Source organism: Aquila chrysaetos, chromosome 19 (assembly GCF_900496995.4).
Source record: "Aquila chrysaetos chrysaetos chromosome 19, bAquChr1.4, whole genome shotgun sequence".
Lineage (NCBI taxonomy): Eukaryota > Metazoa > Chordata > Aves > Accipitriformes > Accipitridae > Aquila > Aquila chrysaetos.
This window is the reverse complement of record NC_044022.1, coordinates 25,161,491-25,178,376: the sequence shown is the minus strand read 5'-3', so window position 1 is coordinate 25,178,376 and position 16,886 is coordinate 25,161,491. Positions and strand designations below refer to the sequence as shown.

Here is a 16,886-nt window from a genome sequence, read left to right as displayed (position 1 = left end):
GAGTAAATATCTCTGTTCTGCTTTAAAAGAGCTTAATGATTTTTTTCCCAAATGTATCAGCAAGAATGGAAACAAGGAAGGTACATGTTGGAGTAGAATGGGCAGGCGGATGCCATTTTGCATTTTATTGAGTGCTTCGTGATTATAAAAATACTAAAATAGTAGTTTTCAAATGTATTTTTTGAGCAAGTATAACTAAAACCTTATACAGCAGACTTAAACTTTTTGCAGCATGCCAAAGTGAGAGATTTAGCTTACAGTCGTGCTTTTCTAAGGAGCAGGCAAGAAGAATTTCACATAGGGAGCCAGCAGTTAAAGTTGCATTCAATTATACTCAATGAAGCACTGTATAAAATGTCGTGGTTCCTCTCCTTTAAGTTTATTGCTTGTGACCAGGCTTAATGGGCAAGCAAGATAACACACAAAGAGAGAGATGTGAAAGTTGGTAATATTTTTCTCTGAGTCATAAATGTGCATGCACAAAGACATCCACTGACATTTTTCAAGACTTTCATGTAAATGATTGTTATGAAAGCTGACACGAGGATGTATGTAGTTCAGAGTCTTTCAGGATTAATTAGTGGAAGTTAGAGGACAAAAGTGTGAATATTAGCAAAGAAGCAGGACCAACGTGATAAACAGAAAAAGCTTAATCTTTACCACTTAGAAAAACTGTGTGGGAGATGGTAGCGAGCACTGTAAAACAGTTTTTATCCTCTCTTCTATACTGTATGTATCGAAAAGCTCTGTGTCTAATAATCAAATACATGGTTCCCATTACTAGTGACTTAATGAAATACTATCTTCCAGTGAAACATGGCTTGTGTTCCTAATGGTGCTTTTATTGTCAAGCTTGAGTTAGTTTTATACTGTTAATTGTAAAGGTATCCTTTTAAATCTAAATCCTGCTCTATTTGGGTAGTGTAATTGTAGATATGGAAATGAACTCCTTTTGATTTGTATTTTACACTTAGGATAATGCGTCGTGGAATTTTTGCAGCATGTGTTCATTTTGAAAGGTTTTATTTTCTTACATGGGGAACTAGTTGGATTTATAGATCTATTAAGCAAGGTGAGCTAGATATATACTATTCACGGTGATTTTTATATTCCTCAACTTGAAGTGACCTAGTGATTTTGAAAGTAGCATAAAACTTGAAGCTGACATCTTAATATTTGATCTGCTGTGATCATGACCTGTTAACCTTTAGCTTTAATGGTGCTATATAATTCTCCTTAAAAGTTGCAAATGTACTCTACTGTGGGGCTGATTGATGATAAAATACACTTTCCGTAATCACCCCTCTAGAATGTGTGTTGTTTCTAGTAGATATTGATCTACTGTATTTGTTATCTTACATTTGAGAAAGACTTTGGTTTCTGATGTAATGTGGGTTTTGTGCAGATAATACGCTCAGCATCTTGATTAGGAGCTACAGAGCATACAGTTCTTGAAAAGGCAAAAGCTCGTTTCATGGTGTAGTTCCCATAAACATAAAATCTAGATTGTACTGAGATTACTGTATTGACCACGATGACCTCATAACTTCTAGTGGTAAGGAAGAGTCAAAAGACAGTCCTAAGAAATGCAGTGTACAAATATTAAAACTGTTTATGAGATTTGCTTCACTTAAGCAAAGTTTTCTAGAACATACACATAAATTTATATTCTTTGATGCAGACTGTCAAACAGTTTCAATACTCTAGGGACTGAAGTTTTGGTTCTCTGATCTCATACAGCAGTTAAGACCGAAGTAAGCTGTGCTACTTTCCTATAAGCTATTTGCTGCATTTAGGTATTTAAAATTGTGAAAAATGCTTTATTTATTAAATAGGAGAAATAAACATTAGGAATATAATATTTGCAAGGGCTGGTGTGACCTATGATGCTGTAACTGACTCGAGCCTTTGGTGCACGTGTGAAGCTTGTTGAAAGGAAAGGAATCACTTATATTCTCTGAGCGTTGCTCTGGTGTGATGGTAAGTGAGCCTGCAAATGTCTCCTGTATGTGAAGAGATTTGTGCTCTTTCAATCACAAAATAACAATCACAAGAGAACACCTTTCTTCAAAGATTATTTCTATTTGGAAATGAGCTAACCAAATGCGAATGGCTGAATACAAAGAGATAACGTGGGATCTGGTATTATGCTGTATGCTTCTTAAAATATGCTTCACTTAGTGAGAGGAATGTTGCAGCACTGGGAGAGTCATAAAGCATCTTTTAAAAACCTAAAATGCTTTAGAAAATTTAATTCGTTAGCTGAATTTTGACATCAGTTTTTAAAAGGCTGATTGACTGGAGTTGCAGAGGGTTCCTAAGTACATCCTGTGGAGAAGGGTTCCTGGGAGAAGTCAGCAAGGGAGACTTTTTAAAGGTTTACCTTCTCAGAAAAGGAGTCTGTGGCTTTTTAAAGTTTACTTAAGCATCTGAATAATTTCATCTCACATGCTTTTTTTTTTTTGCCTTTTTTTCTTTCCCATCAGATTTCCTTTATATCCAAAAGGAGGGGAGAAGCTTCAGTTTGAATATGGAGTGTATCTTCTCAACAAAAATATAGCACAGGTTAGTACACTGAGATTTTAAAATTTTTTTTATTTATATCTACTATCTGCTTGGTGTCAGTATGCCATGAGTGTACATCTACTGTCTTGTGATGCTATTCTCTATGGCAAACATCTGAACTAGTGGGGGTTTTCTTCAAGTCATTGTTTTCACTTAACTTACAGCTTTGTGCTTGAGATTTTCTTGCATGGTGCTTAGAGAAAGGCTTGCCAGCTAATAATGAATCTTTTCATTTTCAAATAGTCTATACACACTGTTTTGAAAATTGCAAATGTTTTCTGTTATTTTTATCCTGTCATACTTGAAGATCCATTCATGTCATTCTCATTGCTGTGTCTTTAATTTTGCTGTATTATTACTTTAACTAGTATTCTACCTCTATACGTATGATAAGAAAACACACAAGCTGGAAAATCGGAAGTCTTGCAAATGTATGACTTTATATTAAAAAGTTCTCCAATCACCCTTACTTCCTTGCTCTTAATGTATTTTAAAAATCATCCTTTACTTTGGCAAATGCATGAGAGTTTGCAAGTTCACAAGCTTGTATTTGAGATGGTACTAATACCTGCTGCTAACACACTTGGTATGGAATTCAGAAAATGTTCAAAAAGCTGGTCTGAAAGGGACCTGGGGAGGCCATTTAGACGATTGCCTAGTCCTAGGGCAGGGTCAGCGGCTCATACGCTATCCCTGGTAGATGTGTGTATAATTTTCCCTGAAGGAGAGCCTGTGATCTAAGTACTACTTAGTTCCAATGCTTGACTGTCTTGGCCATTAAAGTCTTTTCTGACATCTAATCCAAATCTGTCTTGCTTCTCTTTAATCACATAATCACTTATTATAATAATATGTTTATTTAAGTCTCTTCCTCTTTGCAAACTTTTATGCATTGAAAGATAACCTTTCATTTTTAAAGTGTTATCTCGTGGGTCATGTCTCTTAACTTCTGAGCATTCTTGTTGTCTCCTATTCTCCATCTGAATCCACATCTTTCTTGTAGTGCCCAAAGCTGGATACAGTACGCAACTGTTGCCTTCAAAACATTGAGTAGGATGGGAGAAATGCTTCACAGGTCTTGTAATTTTTTTCCAGTTCATTATGTCCCGATAGGTTTGTACTCTTAACAGTCTAACATGGTGAATTTTGTGAGTCAGTGGAACTAGCCATCCCAAGTCTTCTGCACAGCAACAAAATAGTCCATTCTGAATTTGTGCAGGTGACTCGTTTAATTCATGTTTTACATGCTGTACCTTGAATGTATCCTTAAAGATGTACCTTTTTGTTTTTAATCACATTTCTGATTTGGTGACGTAACTGTAGAAGATGGGGAAAGGTGGGTTGAGAACTCTATCTCAGCCTTGTGCTATCTGCATCTGAGCCTATTCTCTCTCAAGCTCACCTAATTAAAATATTGAATAGAACTGGGGTAAAGCTGAGACTCAGGTGGATCCCTGCTTTGCTAGCACTTCCATTTATAGCAGTGAAACATTGTTTTAACTACACCCAAAGAGTACTTACTTGCTCTGTATTCATTCATACTTTATCAATATCCCATTTCCCTGGCATGCTTGCGAGCATATTACACCATAAAGTGCCCAGATTTATTTAAATTCCAGCAGAAATATGACATTTTAGTTTCTAACCTGTTTGTGAGGCTTGAAATTAGATTGGTCTGACAGTTTTATTCTTGAAAAATCTGGTCTTTTTTATGCTTAGTTTCTAGGTTTTTTTGGTTTGTTTTTCCAGTTCTCTCTTCCACCACTCATTCCCCATTGCCTACCCCAAATTGAAGTAAAGCTTTTGAGTCTTTTTGTGTTGTTTGTTTTTTAAGCTTGGATTGCATTTACCATTTTCCAGACTTCTGGTATCTTGCCCATGCTTAGTGTATTTTGGAAGATAACCTCCAATGGCTCTGAAATTACTTAAAGGCTAAAATATCTTAAGATGAAGTTAATCAAGTCCTGCTAATCTTGGAAATTCACTTAACCAAGCTGTTAATGTAACTTAGACTGTGGCTCTTTGTTGCTGGTATTAATAATGGCAGCCAGCTGTTCACACTTGACTTTCATAGGGAAGACCAGTGAGAGAAAGGGATTAAATACTCTTTTCCTTCAAATGCTTTGATAGCTTTCTCTCTCCTTTACTATCAAATCAATGCTTTCCTTAATCTCTACTTATGTAAATACATTAGTTCATTCTGTAACTTGTGAGTCGTGATGCTGCTTGCTTTGCTTTTCAGCCTTTCATGGTTTTGTTCCTATGCTGGAGATTGCTGTTCAGTTATGTGATGCAAGCACTCTGTGCTTCTTTCTTGATTGAGATTATGAAGTCTTCATTGAGCCCAAGTTGGTAGTCTTCCCAGTTCTTGTAGTCTGGGTTAGTTGGCGCTTGTGCCTGTAGTATTGTTTTTATAGGAACTGTCACCACTTCGCTTGTTTTCCTGTTTTTTTAAGACTTGTCATCTTTGAGTTGTTAGCCACTGTTGGACCTACTGAAATCTCTCGTTCTGATTTTGTTCTTGTCCTATTTCTAAAGGACTGTGAACAGTTGAACACATGGTCACTCACCCATGTTGCCTTCCAAGTCCTTGCAGTTGGTTTCTGAAATCACTGGCGTGTGTTTAAACTCATAAAAGTAAATCAAGACTTTAAGTACGTATTTGTATAAAAAAAGTTTCCAAATTTACATGGGGTCACTGGTGCTGGTACAAGCTAGAGAAGTCAGTGGCCAAACTTTGAAGTGGTTTGTACAACACCAGTGGTTCACATGTTAATGCTTGAGATTGTATGCTGTTGAATATAAAAACATAATAAAAGTAAATCGGAATTTCTGGGAGGCTTCTACTACTTATTTAATCAGGAAAGTGTTACTGAAGTCCATATAAACTGGTGTAGTCATCTTTGTTTTGATATCCTTGGTCAAATATTGCAGCTTTTTATAGTTCTGCCAAGGGGAAATTCCATTGTGAAAGCAGAACAGGTAGATAACTTGCAGAAATACATCACAAAACTCCTGTACTCGGGCTGACTTGATCTAAAAACCTGAAATTGTTTGAATCCTTTATGTGTTCCTTTGGAGGCTGGAACTGTTGGATTTAAGTAGCTCTTAGAAGATCTTAAGGCTGCTTTGAGAGAAGCTTTCAGGTGTGTTTAGTTCATGTGAATGTGTGAAAATAATTAAGTTTGGAGAATGAGCAGCTGCCTCCTTTTACCTCTAGACCATCACAACCTGTGAGGGAATCCTTTTAAGGCCCAAAGGTGTTGGCCTTAATTCAGAGAACCAGTCCTGCAAACTATTCTGTCATGAATAAATGCAGATCAGTTGCTTAATTCCCTCTGGGTTGCTGTGGGAAGATTGGAGGTGCCTAGGAGGAACAGTGCTGACTCTACTGGAGTGTTAAAAGAACTTGGGTCTCCATCGCCTTACTTGAATCATTCATGCAAGTCTTGATCACTGTGGGTGAGAAACAAAGAACCCAGAAAAACTTGTATCAACTTAAAAGAAATACTTGAAAGGATTTGTATAAGCTTCCCTGGTTTCACAGATTTTTATATTTTTGTTCCTTTCACAATTACCTGGAGTTATGGCAACAAGGAGAAACATGAGTGGGGAAGAAGTGAGACTGGGTTGATATTAAGTAAAATTGCTGAAATAAAAATTCTTCTAGAGATAAAGTGGTACTGTTTTGTAAAACAGCAGGATAATAACAATGAAAACCACATCTTGCACTCAGGAGAATTCAGCTGGAATTAGAAGCAGCTCAGTGCTAGCTTGGTAGAGCATTTATTTGGAGAAACTTGCTTTGCTGTTACATTCCGAAGTCAAAACAATGTGTGTTAATTCCGAGAGTTCATAATAACTTCCATCTGTATGTGAGCACAAATTGTTTCAATCCCCATATTTTCTATTTGTAAAATTGAATTGAATCCCTCACGAAGTTCGCAGAGTAGCTTTTTAAGTTGGATTATATTAGGTAAAACCATAAATTTCCAGTTAAGATTTCAGTTCTTTGACTCTAACAAACATACAAGCGTGTTATTTTTTTCAAAGGGAAATTAGTGACTTATGTCTAATAATATCAACAACAACAACAAAAAAATCACTGTCATTCCAGAGCATTTTCAAAGGTGAAGCACAAAACAGTTGCTAAAAATGGGAGGGAATTGCTTGGCTCTCAAAAGCATTAGGCACTGGGAGATCATTCAGTAGGTAGCTGGCCTCACAAACTCTGCAGCTGCCAAGTTATGGATGTGTGTGGAGTATCTGAGGAAGAGGAGGCTTTAGCAGGAGAATGAAATTAACTCCTGCATTTGTTTTCACATCAGAGGAGTTGAGATTACACTGTGAAAACCTCCTGTTATAGTGGATGAATATTAGGAACTCCCTGAAGCATTGTGAGTTGGGTTTTTTTGTGGGTGATAAGCGAACACAGCATGGGCAAGCTAGCATCTCTCAGAGTTCTCATCGCTCTGAACACGTAATGCATGTGGCACCCAGCTCAGCTAAGGCATAGGCATGGACCTTGCTAAGCTGAGCTCTCACAAGTCCTTGAGTAGTGGTCTTGCTCTCCAGGTTTTTTCCTCTCAGTTCTTTAAAATTTTTTTTAACCTTAGAGTGTGTGTGGGTGAGAGTACAGTGGCTTTAAGTTTCAAATCTCAGGCCTGTAGAAAGAAAGAAGCTTTATTGCTGTTTTGCTGTCTCTTTCCTTCATTCCCAGAGCCTTGATTGCTTGGGCCTGACTTCAGTGTAGGCTCTTCATTACATATGAAGAGATGATCTTGTTTTAGTGACTGTCCTTGAGGCGAGTCCTTGGTGAGCATGTACAGTGTCACTACTGGAGAATACCTGGCCTGAAGTTGTATACAAGATGATATTACGTGTTTTCTTTCCTGTATTGGTCATTATTTCTAACCCATAGCCACTGAAGAGAGCATGAGCATCTTGTTCATGAAACTTCTAATTCCTTTAGGTATTCACAAGGTAGTCTCTTGCACGATACTTGACAGGCACTATTCCTCGTCCAGTTGCAAGATTGCTTGGAGAGGAAATAATTGCATTACAGCTGTAGAGCTAGTTTCTTCTGGTCCTGCTTAGAAGGGGAGTTACTGCAGCTATTTTCTTGCACGGAACAATCAGCTTATTTGCAGCTCTGAGTATCAAATGATGATTTGGTATTTCAGTCAGCCACCGAAGGGGGTGGAAGTTAATTTGTCTCTTGATCTTCTGGATTTCTTATTCTGAGTCTCAGCCCAGCTTCGCCATGGAACTGTAGGCCAGAACTATAACCAGTGCGAGACCCCTTTTAGTCTTGTTGCTGCTGTGACCTTGGTCACTGCCTCCATCTGGCTTTAGGGGAGGTGGCCTCAGAAGTGGTTTTCTGTCCTTGTCTAAATTATTGGCACTTGAAAGGAGACTTGCAAAACCAGGTATCAAATAATTTGGACTGTTCTACAACTCCTTGATTTCCTAGAGCCAAGCTAAGGAGTGAATATGTCTACTCTTACCCCAGTTCATTGCTGGTGTTTGTCAGGGAGGCTCTGCAGTTGGTGGCAGTTGGAGCATACCTTCCAGGCATTACTCCCAGGTTTTGTGAAATCTTTTTGATTTGTTACGCTGCATGAGTTAAGGTTTGTTTTGGGTTTTTTTTCTGTTCAGGCTGAATGCGTGCTTACGATCGCCCCACAAGGCAAGGTTTCTCTTCTGATCCAGCCCTGATTTGTTTTGTCAGACAACTATTGAGTGATGTTAGACTGATACTCCTATTCACGTTGGCATGATTTGCTCAGCCCTGGCCAAAGAATAGTTCTGCTTTCATCTGACAGTCATTAGCAACAGATGAACTTTGCTATTTGACATGAAAAAAAATCACTCAAACAATCTTTTGTCAGCTCCCCCAAGGATGTTTGTTTTCACATCAATGCAATACAGATCCAAGCAAGTAACTTGTGTCTAGCCTTCCTTTCAAGTGTCCAGAGTTGCTGTGTCCACATGGTGGCAGACAACATTTATGTGCTTTATGTAACCTGCTAGAGATGTTGATCAGCCAATGCTACTCTCGTGGGAATGGTGCTTTTTGGTTCAGTTGCTTGTCTAATGCACGAGGTAAGTAACTTTTACAGAAGCATAGAAGAAAAGCAAAATACTTCTTGACATATTCTAGTTGCAGTCAAACTGATATCTTTCTAATAGCTGCATGGAATAAAAGTTGAATGCTTATGTACTAGTGCCATATGTAAGAAACTAAACTGAAATTCAGCTCTTAAACGTGAAATGAGGCAAGATGTTCAGTTTCTGGCTCCATTAGACGATCAAACATGTGAGAAAATCAACTTTATAATAGAAACTATTAAACTTTTCCATGGGAAGTTGAACGGCAGAAATGTTAGGACTAGAAATTTGTTTTGGCAATAAACACTACCAAGCAGAAGTGTCTTTAAGAGTTCTGTGGGTATCGGTGTAGATGCAGTGGTTATGACCCTTTGAGTGTAGGATACTGTGACTTGCACACTACGTCTTTTATGAGGCCCCTAAACTAAGATCATAAAATGTACAGTTCAGAAAGAATGCACTGTCTGAATTTGTGGCCAATTTAACTGCATAGGGAAAAGTGTTCTTGAAAGAGCACAGGTTGAAGCCAGAGTTGAGTCCTCATCTTGTAAAGTGCCAAGCATTCATTTTAATGTTAAGAGGAAGGGACTGCACCTGAAAAACCACAAAGTACCTTCTCCAGCTGCATAGAGCCAAAACCTTTTAGGAGAAGTTTCATTCCTGAAAGTCTCCTAGGGTAGCAATGGGCTGATACCTAGCCAGATCATTTAGAATTGGGGAATTTACATATGTTTTTTGCGAACTTGTTGGACGGCTTTCTTTTTTTTCCTTTCCTATCGCCCATGCCAAGATAAAATAGGTTGAAATGAGACTGGATTAGCTGTAACAACAGTCACCCTTTCATTCAGATGAAAGCCTGCCTATCCTTGCCTGTAGGCAATCTGTACTGATCAGCAAAGGCCAATGTTAACTTGCTCTGTGGAGGAGCAGGTCTTGGCTCTCCAACCTGTGCTGATCACCGCACCTGCAGCTTGAGCCCAGGCAGTGCTGGAGGCTGTGCTTCTTGCTCTGTTTGCAGAGAGTACGGAGCAGATGAGGTGGGGTGAACGTCGTTGGGTGGAATAGGAGAGGTGGCATCACCAGGTTTGCCTAGAGTCACTTCTCCCAAATAATTTTGGGGATCACCCCCCTGCAAGCATGCTCTGGGTGTTAGATCACTTGTGTACTACGTAGCTGTCATCATCTCTGTGCGTTAACTCTTCAGCCTGCTAAGTTTTTTTTAAAAATGAGTATGTGTTTAAAATAGAACTGAAATTTAGTAATCAAAAAGAAAATGGATTCCTGATATAGTTAAGCTGACATAAACACATGTGATTTGCCAACTTAAACTGCTTTGTAGTATATATAAGCACTACATTTTGAAATTGAAAGAGATAGGCAAGTGGGAAGTCTGTTATCAAGGCATGGCACAATGTGTTAGTGTAGGAAAAAGATGTAGTGTATAATTTTTCCTAATGAGTAGGGTGTGTGCTCTGGAGACAAAGCTTGACTTTCAGATATAAAGTGTTAACACCTGTGGAATTCATGGACCTCATTTGTGAGCCTGTCTCTTCCTTCAGGAGTGTTCTCACTTTCTGCCATGTTGCCATCTCTTAATGGGGGAAAAAAAAAAAAAAGTCATGCTAAAATGCATATCGTTTCCTGAAATCTCGCTTGCTTTAATACATAAAAATTACTCTTATCTGTCATTAGCAAGCAAGTGACAAGCTGTGACTTTTTTTTTTTTTTTTTTTTTTGCTGAGCTGCTGTTATTTTCACTTTGCCATCCACCCACATCCTTTGTTCTTCTGTTGTATAGTTTAATATGTATGTTTTGTACTCTGTGAGGCAGAGTTTGTCTCATACTTCTATGCATAGGATTTGGCACATCAGGGCACAAGTCCTGTTTTGAAAGCTTTGGGTATGACAGCTGCTTAATCATCCATAAATGCCTTTCAGGCTTATTATATACTATGGTTGAAGTTTAGAGCAAGTTATTCTCCAACAAAAGGAATAAAAGTGTCTGATATGTATTGGCTCATTTATGTTTTGATCAGTCCAGAACACTTGGAAATCCAGAGCTTTAAAGTATTTTGTTTTTCAAGAGACTGGAAATACTAAAGGGGCTATTGTATCTTTCTTTCTTTGTATCTATCTTGTTTGTAATTCATGTGAACATTTCTCAAGTTAATATTGTGTAAATAGAAAAAACAAGCTCTGGTTCAATTTAGCAAATAAAAGTTGCTTGTTGTTTTCAGGAAGGCTGTTGCTTAACAGACCTTGGTTTAATGTTCCCTGACCTCAACTTTTAAGTTTGAAATATCATCCATCATATGAGAAAAGATTTCCAGTATCGGTGTCTCTTAGTGCCATTTGGTGTTCACTGAATGATAGTGTTAACCTGATAGGAAGCAAGCCTTACACAGTTTAAACTATTAATTCTATACTCTTCAAATGAGAGGTTTTCCCTTTTGATTTAAAAGTCAATCTCCTTTGCCTATTAAAAATAGCATAATGAATACCTGGGAAGCAGTTCAGCTTAGGTGAAACATGGGTCTGGGAGCTGAGAATCCCCAAATTCTTCCTACATTTAGGTTCTGTGGCATGGCCTGAATCACTTGCTCTTTGAGTAATGCTTTCTCAAAGCAAGGGCCTTTTCACTTGAAGGAGCAGGTTTCACAAACCCGGATGAATGCTTGAGAAAAACTGACAAAAGCTCAATTTTACCTATTTTAAAACAAGGGCTTTCCCAACATAGCATGAAAGAACAAATAGCTGAAAGACTTGGAGTTTGCAATACCTAATGGAGCACATTGTTCGTGCACACTGAAATAATTCTGCAGGTTCCTTTCCTGCAATGTCTTAAGGTACAAAGTAAAGCTGGACTGATGCCAAATGGGAGAATTGCCTGGTTTTGGAGTGGATTTATAAAAATATGAAGGTAATGAACAAATGTAGGAGGAGTGAGTAGCACCGTATGCAAATTTCCCAAAACTTATTTGGAAACTTCTACTATATTGCTGTGAACTGTCATCAAGTGATAAAACCTCATCACTAGCAGAGAGGAGTTCACAGGCATATGCAGATAGGTGTGGATGCTCGTCCACCCCCTGAGCTGCTGGATTAGCCCCGGTGCAGCCCTGAAGCCTTTCAGCCTGGCTCTGTGCTATATTCACTCTGATTTCCAGCCAGGACTAGGTGGGTGAGTTCTCTGTACCTACCTGTGCACTCCTGACACTTGCCCTTTTGGTGTATGTAGGTAAAAAGCATCAGATGTTCTCATGCAACACAAAATTACGCTTGGGGAGCTAAATGCATAAAGAAAATGTGTTTAAGATAGATGTACAAAATGTTACTTGTCTTTCTCCTTCTGGCTTTTGCACATCTGACCTTTTGTTCTGTGCCTGATGTAATGATTTTTAATACAAAAGCTCAGGATGAATGAGGTCATAGGAAGTAAGTGTGCCCATGTCTTATAATCCAATAAACATCACTTTGTGATACCGAGCTGTTTTAAGAAGTTCTGACCTGAACCTGGAAAAGTTATGCTGTATAGTTTCATCTCATCAAGCTATAATGCAGCAAGACTACAGCTGAAGAGTAAACATGGTTTTAGTTATTTGAGTGCTTCACTGGGGAAGGAGGGAAACTGTTCTGAGGCCAGTAACTGCTCTATCTTCTAAATTGCTTTTTTTTAATGTTCTTTTTGTAAAATGGTCATGGTATATGAGGCACCTTTATGGGCAAGGGGGCCCATATATGTTATTTATATAACGAGCCCACAAACCACCAAATTTTACAGGAATAGTTTACTTATGTAAGTGGCTGTTTCCCCCAGCCTGTCTTTGACGATGGTTTCCCATATCCTTACTGGGATACCAGACTTGAACCATGAAGGCTAATGTTTGAGATCTCTCTGGAGGGATATTGTGTTTACTCTCAGGAAGGGTTTCACGAATATAAGCAAGAGAGTCCTGGAGGAAACGCGGCTTTTGGCTCATCTAAATGTTTAGTTCTACAGTGTGTTCTGCATGTACTCAAACACGTACTCCTATTTCCTTATTTTCTTGTGGTCTATCTCCAATAAACACTATTGCTGTGAAACCAAAATCCAGTATTAAATATTGCCTATTATCACATTTCAGTTTTAAAAATTAGAAGAAAACTACTTCATAAATGTTTGGCAGAATATTACAAGTTGCTGAGCATTAGCGTCCAGGCTGCTGCTGTATTTGAATAATGATCAGACTTTTTATTTTGGTGGATGTGAGGGGAAGAAGCAGCTTAATATAATTCTAAGGCAAATCAAAGAAGGTAGAAGGCAATTAGATCTGTTATCAGATGAGAATATAGTTTCCCTGGTCACTGCCAAATCACTCCTGTACTTAGATTTCATGCATGAATTTCCCCTGCCTTTCAGATGGAAGTGAATTAAAATTCTCCAGGCTGAGAGGAGAGAGGAAAGGAGACAGGCTGTTCCTGGGGTAGCAAGAACCAGTGGGTGAGAAAAAGTTACCATATCAATTTGATGCAGTTTGTGAGAACTGAATCAGTTAGAGCTCCATGCAAACCTAATGTGTGCAGACACTTAGCCATGACGGAGAGATCAATGTTTCCTAACTGTAGCATTGACTGTCTTGGACCAGTGACTTTGCAGCATCTCAACTGCTAGTTATCACTTACTTTCCTCTTCTCTTACTTTGATCTGTATTTTACTGATAGCAGCCTCTACCTTGTAAACGTGGGAGAAATCAGGCTAGTTTAGACTAAGCATGTTTTAAAAATAACAGTGTGAATGTAAGTAGGCTTTGAAGGGACAGCAGAAAATGAAGTTATCTCCTGTTACTGCTTTGATTGCTGTTTGTATGCCTTATTTGTTATTGCTAAATCAAAATTGTGATGGGAGTCCTTTAAGGTGGTTTTAATGATGGCTTTTTTTAAGCACTCTGTGTCAGCTTGAGAAACTTTAAAGCATGTGCCCAATGGATTAATGAAGGACATAGGTCTTCAAGGATGTTGATGTAACTTGTTTTTCATGTTAGTTTAGTACTCTTAGAAGAATTGCAAAGTAAACATCTGCTTTTCAGGGTGGACCTCTGAACAGCATGGAAATCCACTTGAGGGAGAGAGGCAGGCGTTGGCATATCAACATACAAGTCAGCATTTCCATAAAAATAGCTGTGTATTTGAGCACTTTCTCTTGTTTGGATGAGGGCTGTCACTACTGTGGCAGTCCTCTGTTTGCTCCTTCTGAAAGCAAGATTGAGGACTTGAAGACTTGTTATAATCACAGTGCTTGCTACGTTGCTTTTTTTCCTCTCCTACTTCCCCAAGAAGCTTAAAAAAAAAAAAAAAAAAAAAAAAAAGCCTTGGTTAGGCTTACTTCCAAACTGTGATAGATGTATACTGACAGTCTTTTAAATATGAAAAATTAATTTTAGATGTTTAGTTTTGAGATATGCGGTCTAAAGAGCTAATTGATACCACAATGTATTTCACTGATGTTGCAGATTAAGGGTTTTTCAGTAAACCCGCATAGCTGTTCAGAGCTAGAACAACTAGCTAGATTTAATAAAACAAAGGCAAGCAACATGTTAAGAGTGCAAATAATCTAAAATTTTATAATTTCCCCCAAAAGGTATAAACACACACAACTGTTTATGTAGCAGCAGGCATTATTTCACTGATCCCCCAAGGTTGTTTATATAGCAACAGGCATTGTAACAACACTTTCTGTTTTCATTACTGCAGTGCTTAGTCATCTGAATCCCTGCCAGTGCTCCTTCATACTCTGAAAAGTCATCCAGAATCTTGTAAAACAATTAACTATGTCATTTTATTAAAACTTGCATTTTATATTTCTGTCCCAGCATTTGACATTCTCTAAAAACCTTATGTAAATGCTTGGCTTCTAACCAATACTGCGAACTTGATTGAAAGAACACTTTTGCTTCTATTTTTGTTTGTGGGTTTTCACATTTGTGGAGCAGATGTCCTTTTAAATGCTTGATGCTATCAAGCACAACTCCTTATTGAACTAAAAATAATTCAAAATTGCTCTTGACTGCTTTAGCAGTACATGAGCTTGCATAGTGTAGTAGCGGGTTGAGTCCACCTCTTGTATAGATACAGACAGTGCTACAACACCAAGGACCAGTTGCCTACAGTAGAGACTAAGGGAAGAGCAAAAATGCTGGAGATTTCGATGTAGACTCAAGTATTATGCATAACATGTACTGAAGTGGCTGGTATTTTGAACTTTATTAACATAGTCTGAGCTGGAAGACAGCTTCCACATGTCTTAGAACAAGATGGCTGGGGAAACAATATGGTAAATGATGAACAGATGAATTCATTCTGCACTCCCAAAAAAGGATATTCCAGTCCAGGTACTCTGTGGTTTCTGGCTGGAAGTAAAGGTAAATGCTCATATACCATTAGTCATTAAATACTGTTACAGGAATTAGTATAGGAAATGGGCTATTCTTCTTTGCACGTAAATGCAGGATATTGTTATTTTTTTTAAGAGGCAGTCCCTTAGTGGCAAAAGCCCCAATTTTGATCATGGGTGCAATCTGATATTACCTGGAAATAGAAAGATAGCTAAATGGTTTATTTTTAAGCCAGCTTATTTTAAAAAACTTTAATAGTTCTAGTACTTCTTATCTCTTACTTTATAAGAGAGTAACTGAGCCTTCGTAGATTTGTATTTTAATACATTAACAAATGAGATAGCTATACTTGTCATGATTTGGTGAATGAGTGTTTTATCATGGAATTGTTACCTTTAGGAAGGTGGTAACCTTTTATGTTGTCTGACATGATTTTAATTAAGTATGCTTGTCTGGTTGACAAAATGAATTACCTGGAAGATGCTTGGATAGCAGGAGTGGTTTAGAGATGCTCAGGGTGGAGCTGATTCACTGCTGAGGACTGACAGCTTCCTTCCAGTAGAAGTTCAAACTGTTGCATACAAGGAAATGCAGGTAGAAACTGGAGCAGCTGATTTTTTATTTTTTTTTCATCCCTCTTACTTAAGAGTCTAAACCAATTATGCCTGCCTTGTTACGAATTAACTTTGTTTGTCATGCCTCAGCTACAGCTAATACTGTGGTTGTGTTAGCTGGAACAATTTTCTTAGTCTTTGATGGAAATTAAGTGTTTACACAGTTTATTAGAAAGCTAATACAAGTTTTAAGAATAAATCTACCTTTCACTCTGAGAACCATTGTTTTAAATGCAGCTTATTTCAACATTTATGGTTTTCTGTGATGTTGGAATAAATAGCAAGTATAATATAAACTACCCACAGTATGATAGGCTGGTCTTCTATAGAGGTAGAGTTGGCCTTAATATAAATTTAATATCCTCTTTCTTCAGATTCTTCTGTACAGGTACTTCCTGAAATTGTCTTAGGACAAACAAAAAACTCAGATTTTACAAAAGCAGTCTAGGCAGTTACCTACTGATAGTTACAAATGCTGTCTATCCTCTTTTCAAAGTCTTTTCATAATGCTGAAATTCTTTTAAGTTTATTACACTGGATTTGCAGTGTCAGAGGTTTGGAATACAAGTTTTCTGAGAAAGGAATCAAATTTGATGAATCTGGAGTTGTTTTCTAAAATCTTATGGAAACATGAATATGTGCTTTTTTTAAAGTTACATTTCACTAGCTGCTTCTTTACATCTCTAATTAAATAACTTGGAATTATGTCAGTTAACATAGAATCCAAAGTAACAAAGGACAGTAAAATGTTGAAACTTTCTGTCTCTGAGATGAGTAAAAGGAATTAATCTGTGTAAGTTAAGGAAATTACAAAGTGAGATTTTTTTTTTTCCCCCCCTTAAATGTCAGTACCCTTAAGTTCTTCTGTCTTGAACTGTTCATAAAATATGATGCATCTCATCTGCTACATCTTGTTTCTGTGGAGTAAGTGTTGCTAGTAACTGGTATGAGAGCAGACTCAGACTCCTCTCTGAAGTGTCTGAGGTCTTTAGCTTATTTGTTTTCCAGTTCATGTTTAGTACGTGGTTTTGTTCAATCAAGTAACATTTCACACAGCACTTGGGAAAACAAAGCTGTATATAGGAGCTAAATATTAGTAAGGAAATGGCAATTAATATTTTATTACTTGAACATCATTAATGATTTACTCACAGTCCCATGGAGAATACACGGTCATAAATGTGAACACAAATCTTGGACACTTGTTCACTCAAATTAAAACAGG

At 37.8% G+C, this 16,886-nt stretch overlaps 1 protein-coding gene across 5 annotated transcripts in view; it reads left to right on the top strand.

Moving 5' to 3' along the window:
* The window catches only part of UVRAG (UV radiation resistance associated), a 97,652-nt gene that overhangs the window by 62,587 nt on the left and 18,179 nt on the right, over positions 1–16,886 (top strand). For all 5 annotated transcript variants that reach the window (XM_030042685.2, XM_030042684.2, XM_030042686.1 and 2 more), the window contains one exon: positions 2,487–2,565. In XM_030042685.2, coding sequence (XP_029898545.1) covers positions 2,487–2,565 — 79 coding nt within the window. The remainder of the gene's footprint in view (positions 1–2,486; positions 2,566–16,886) is intronic.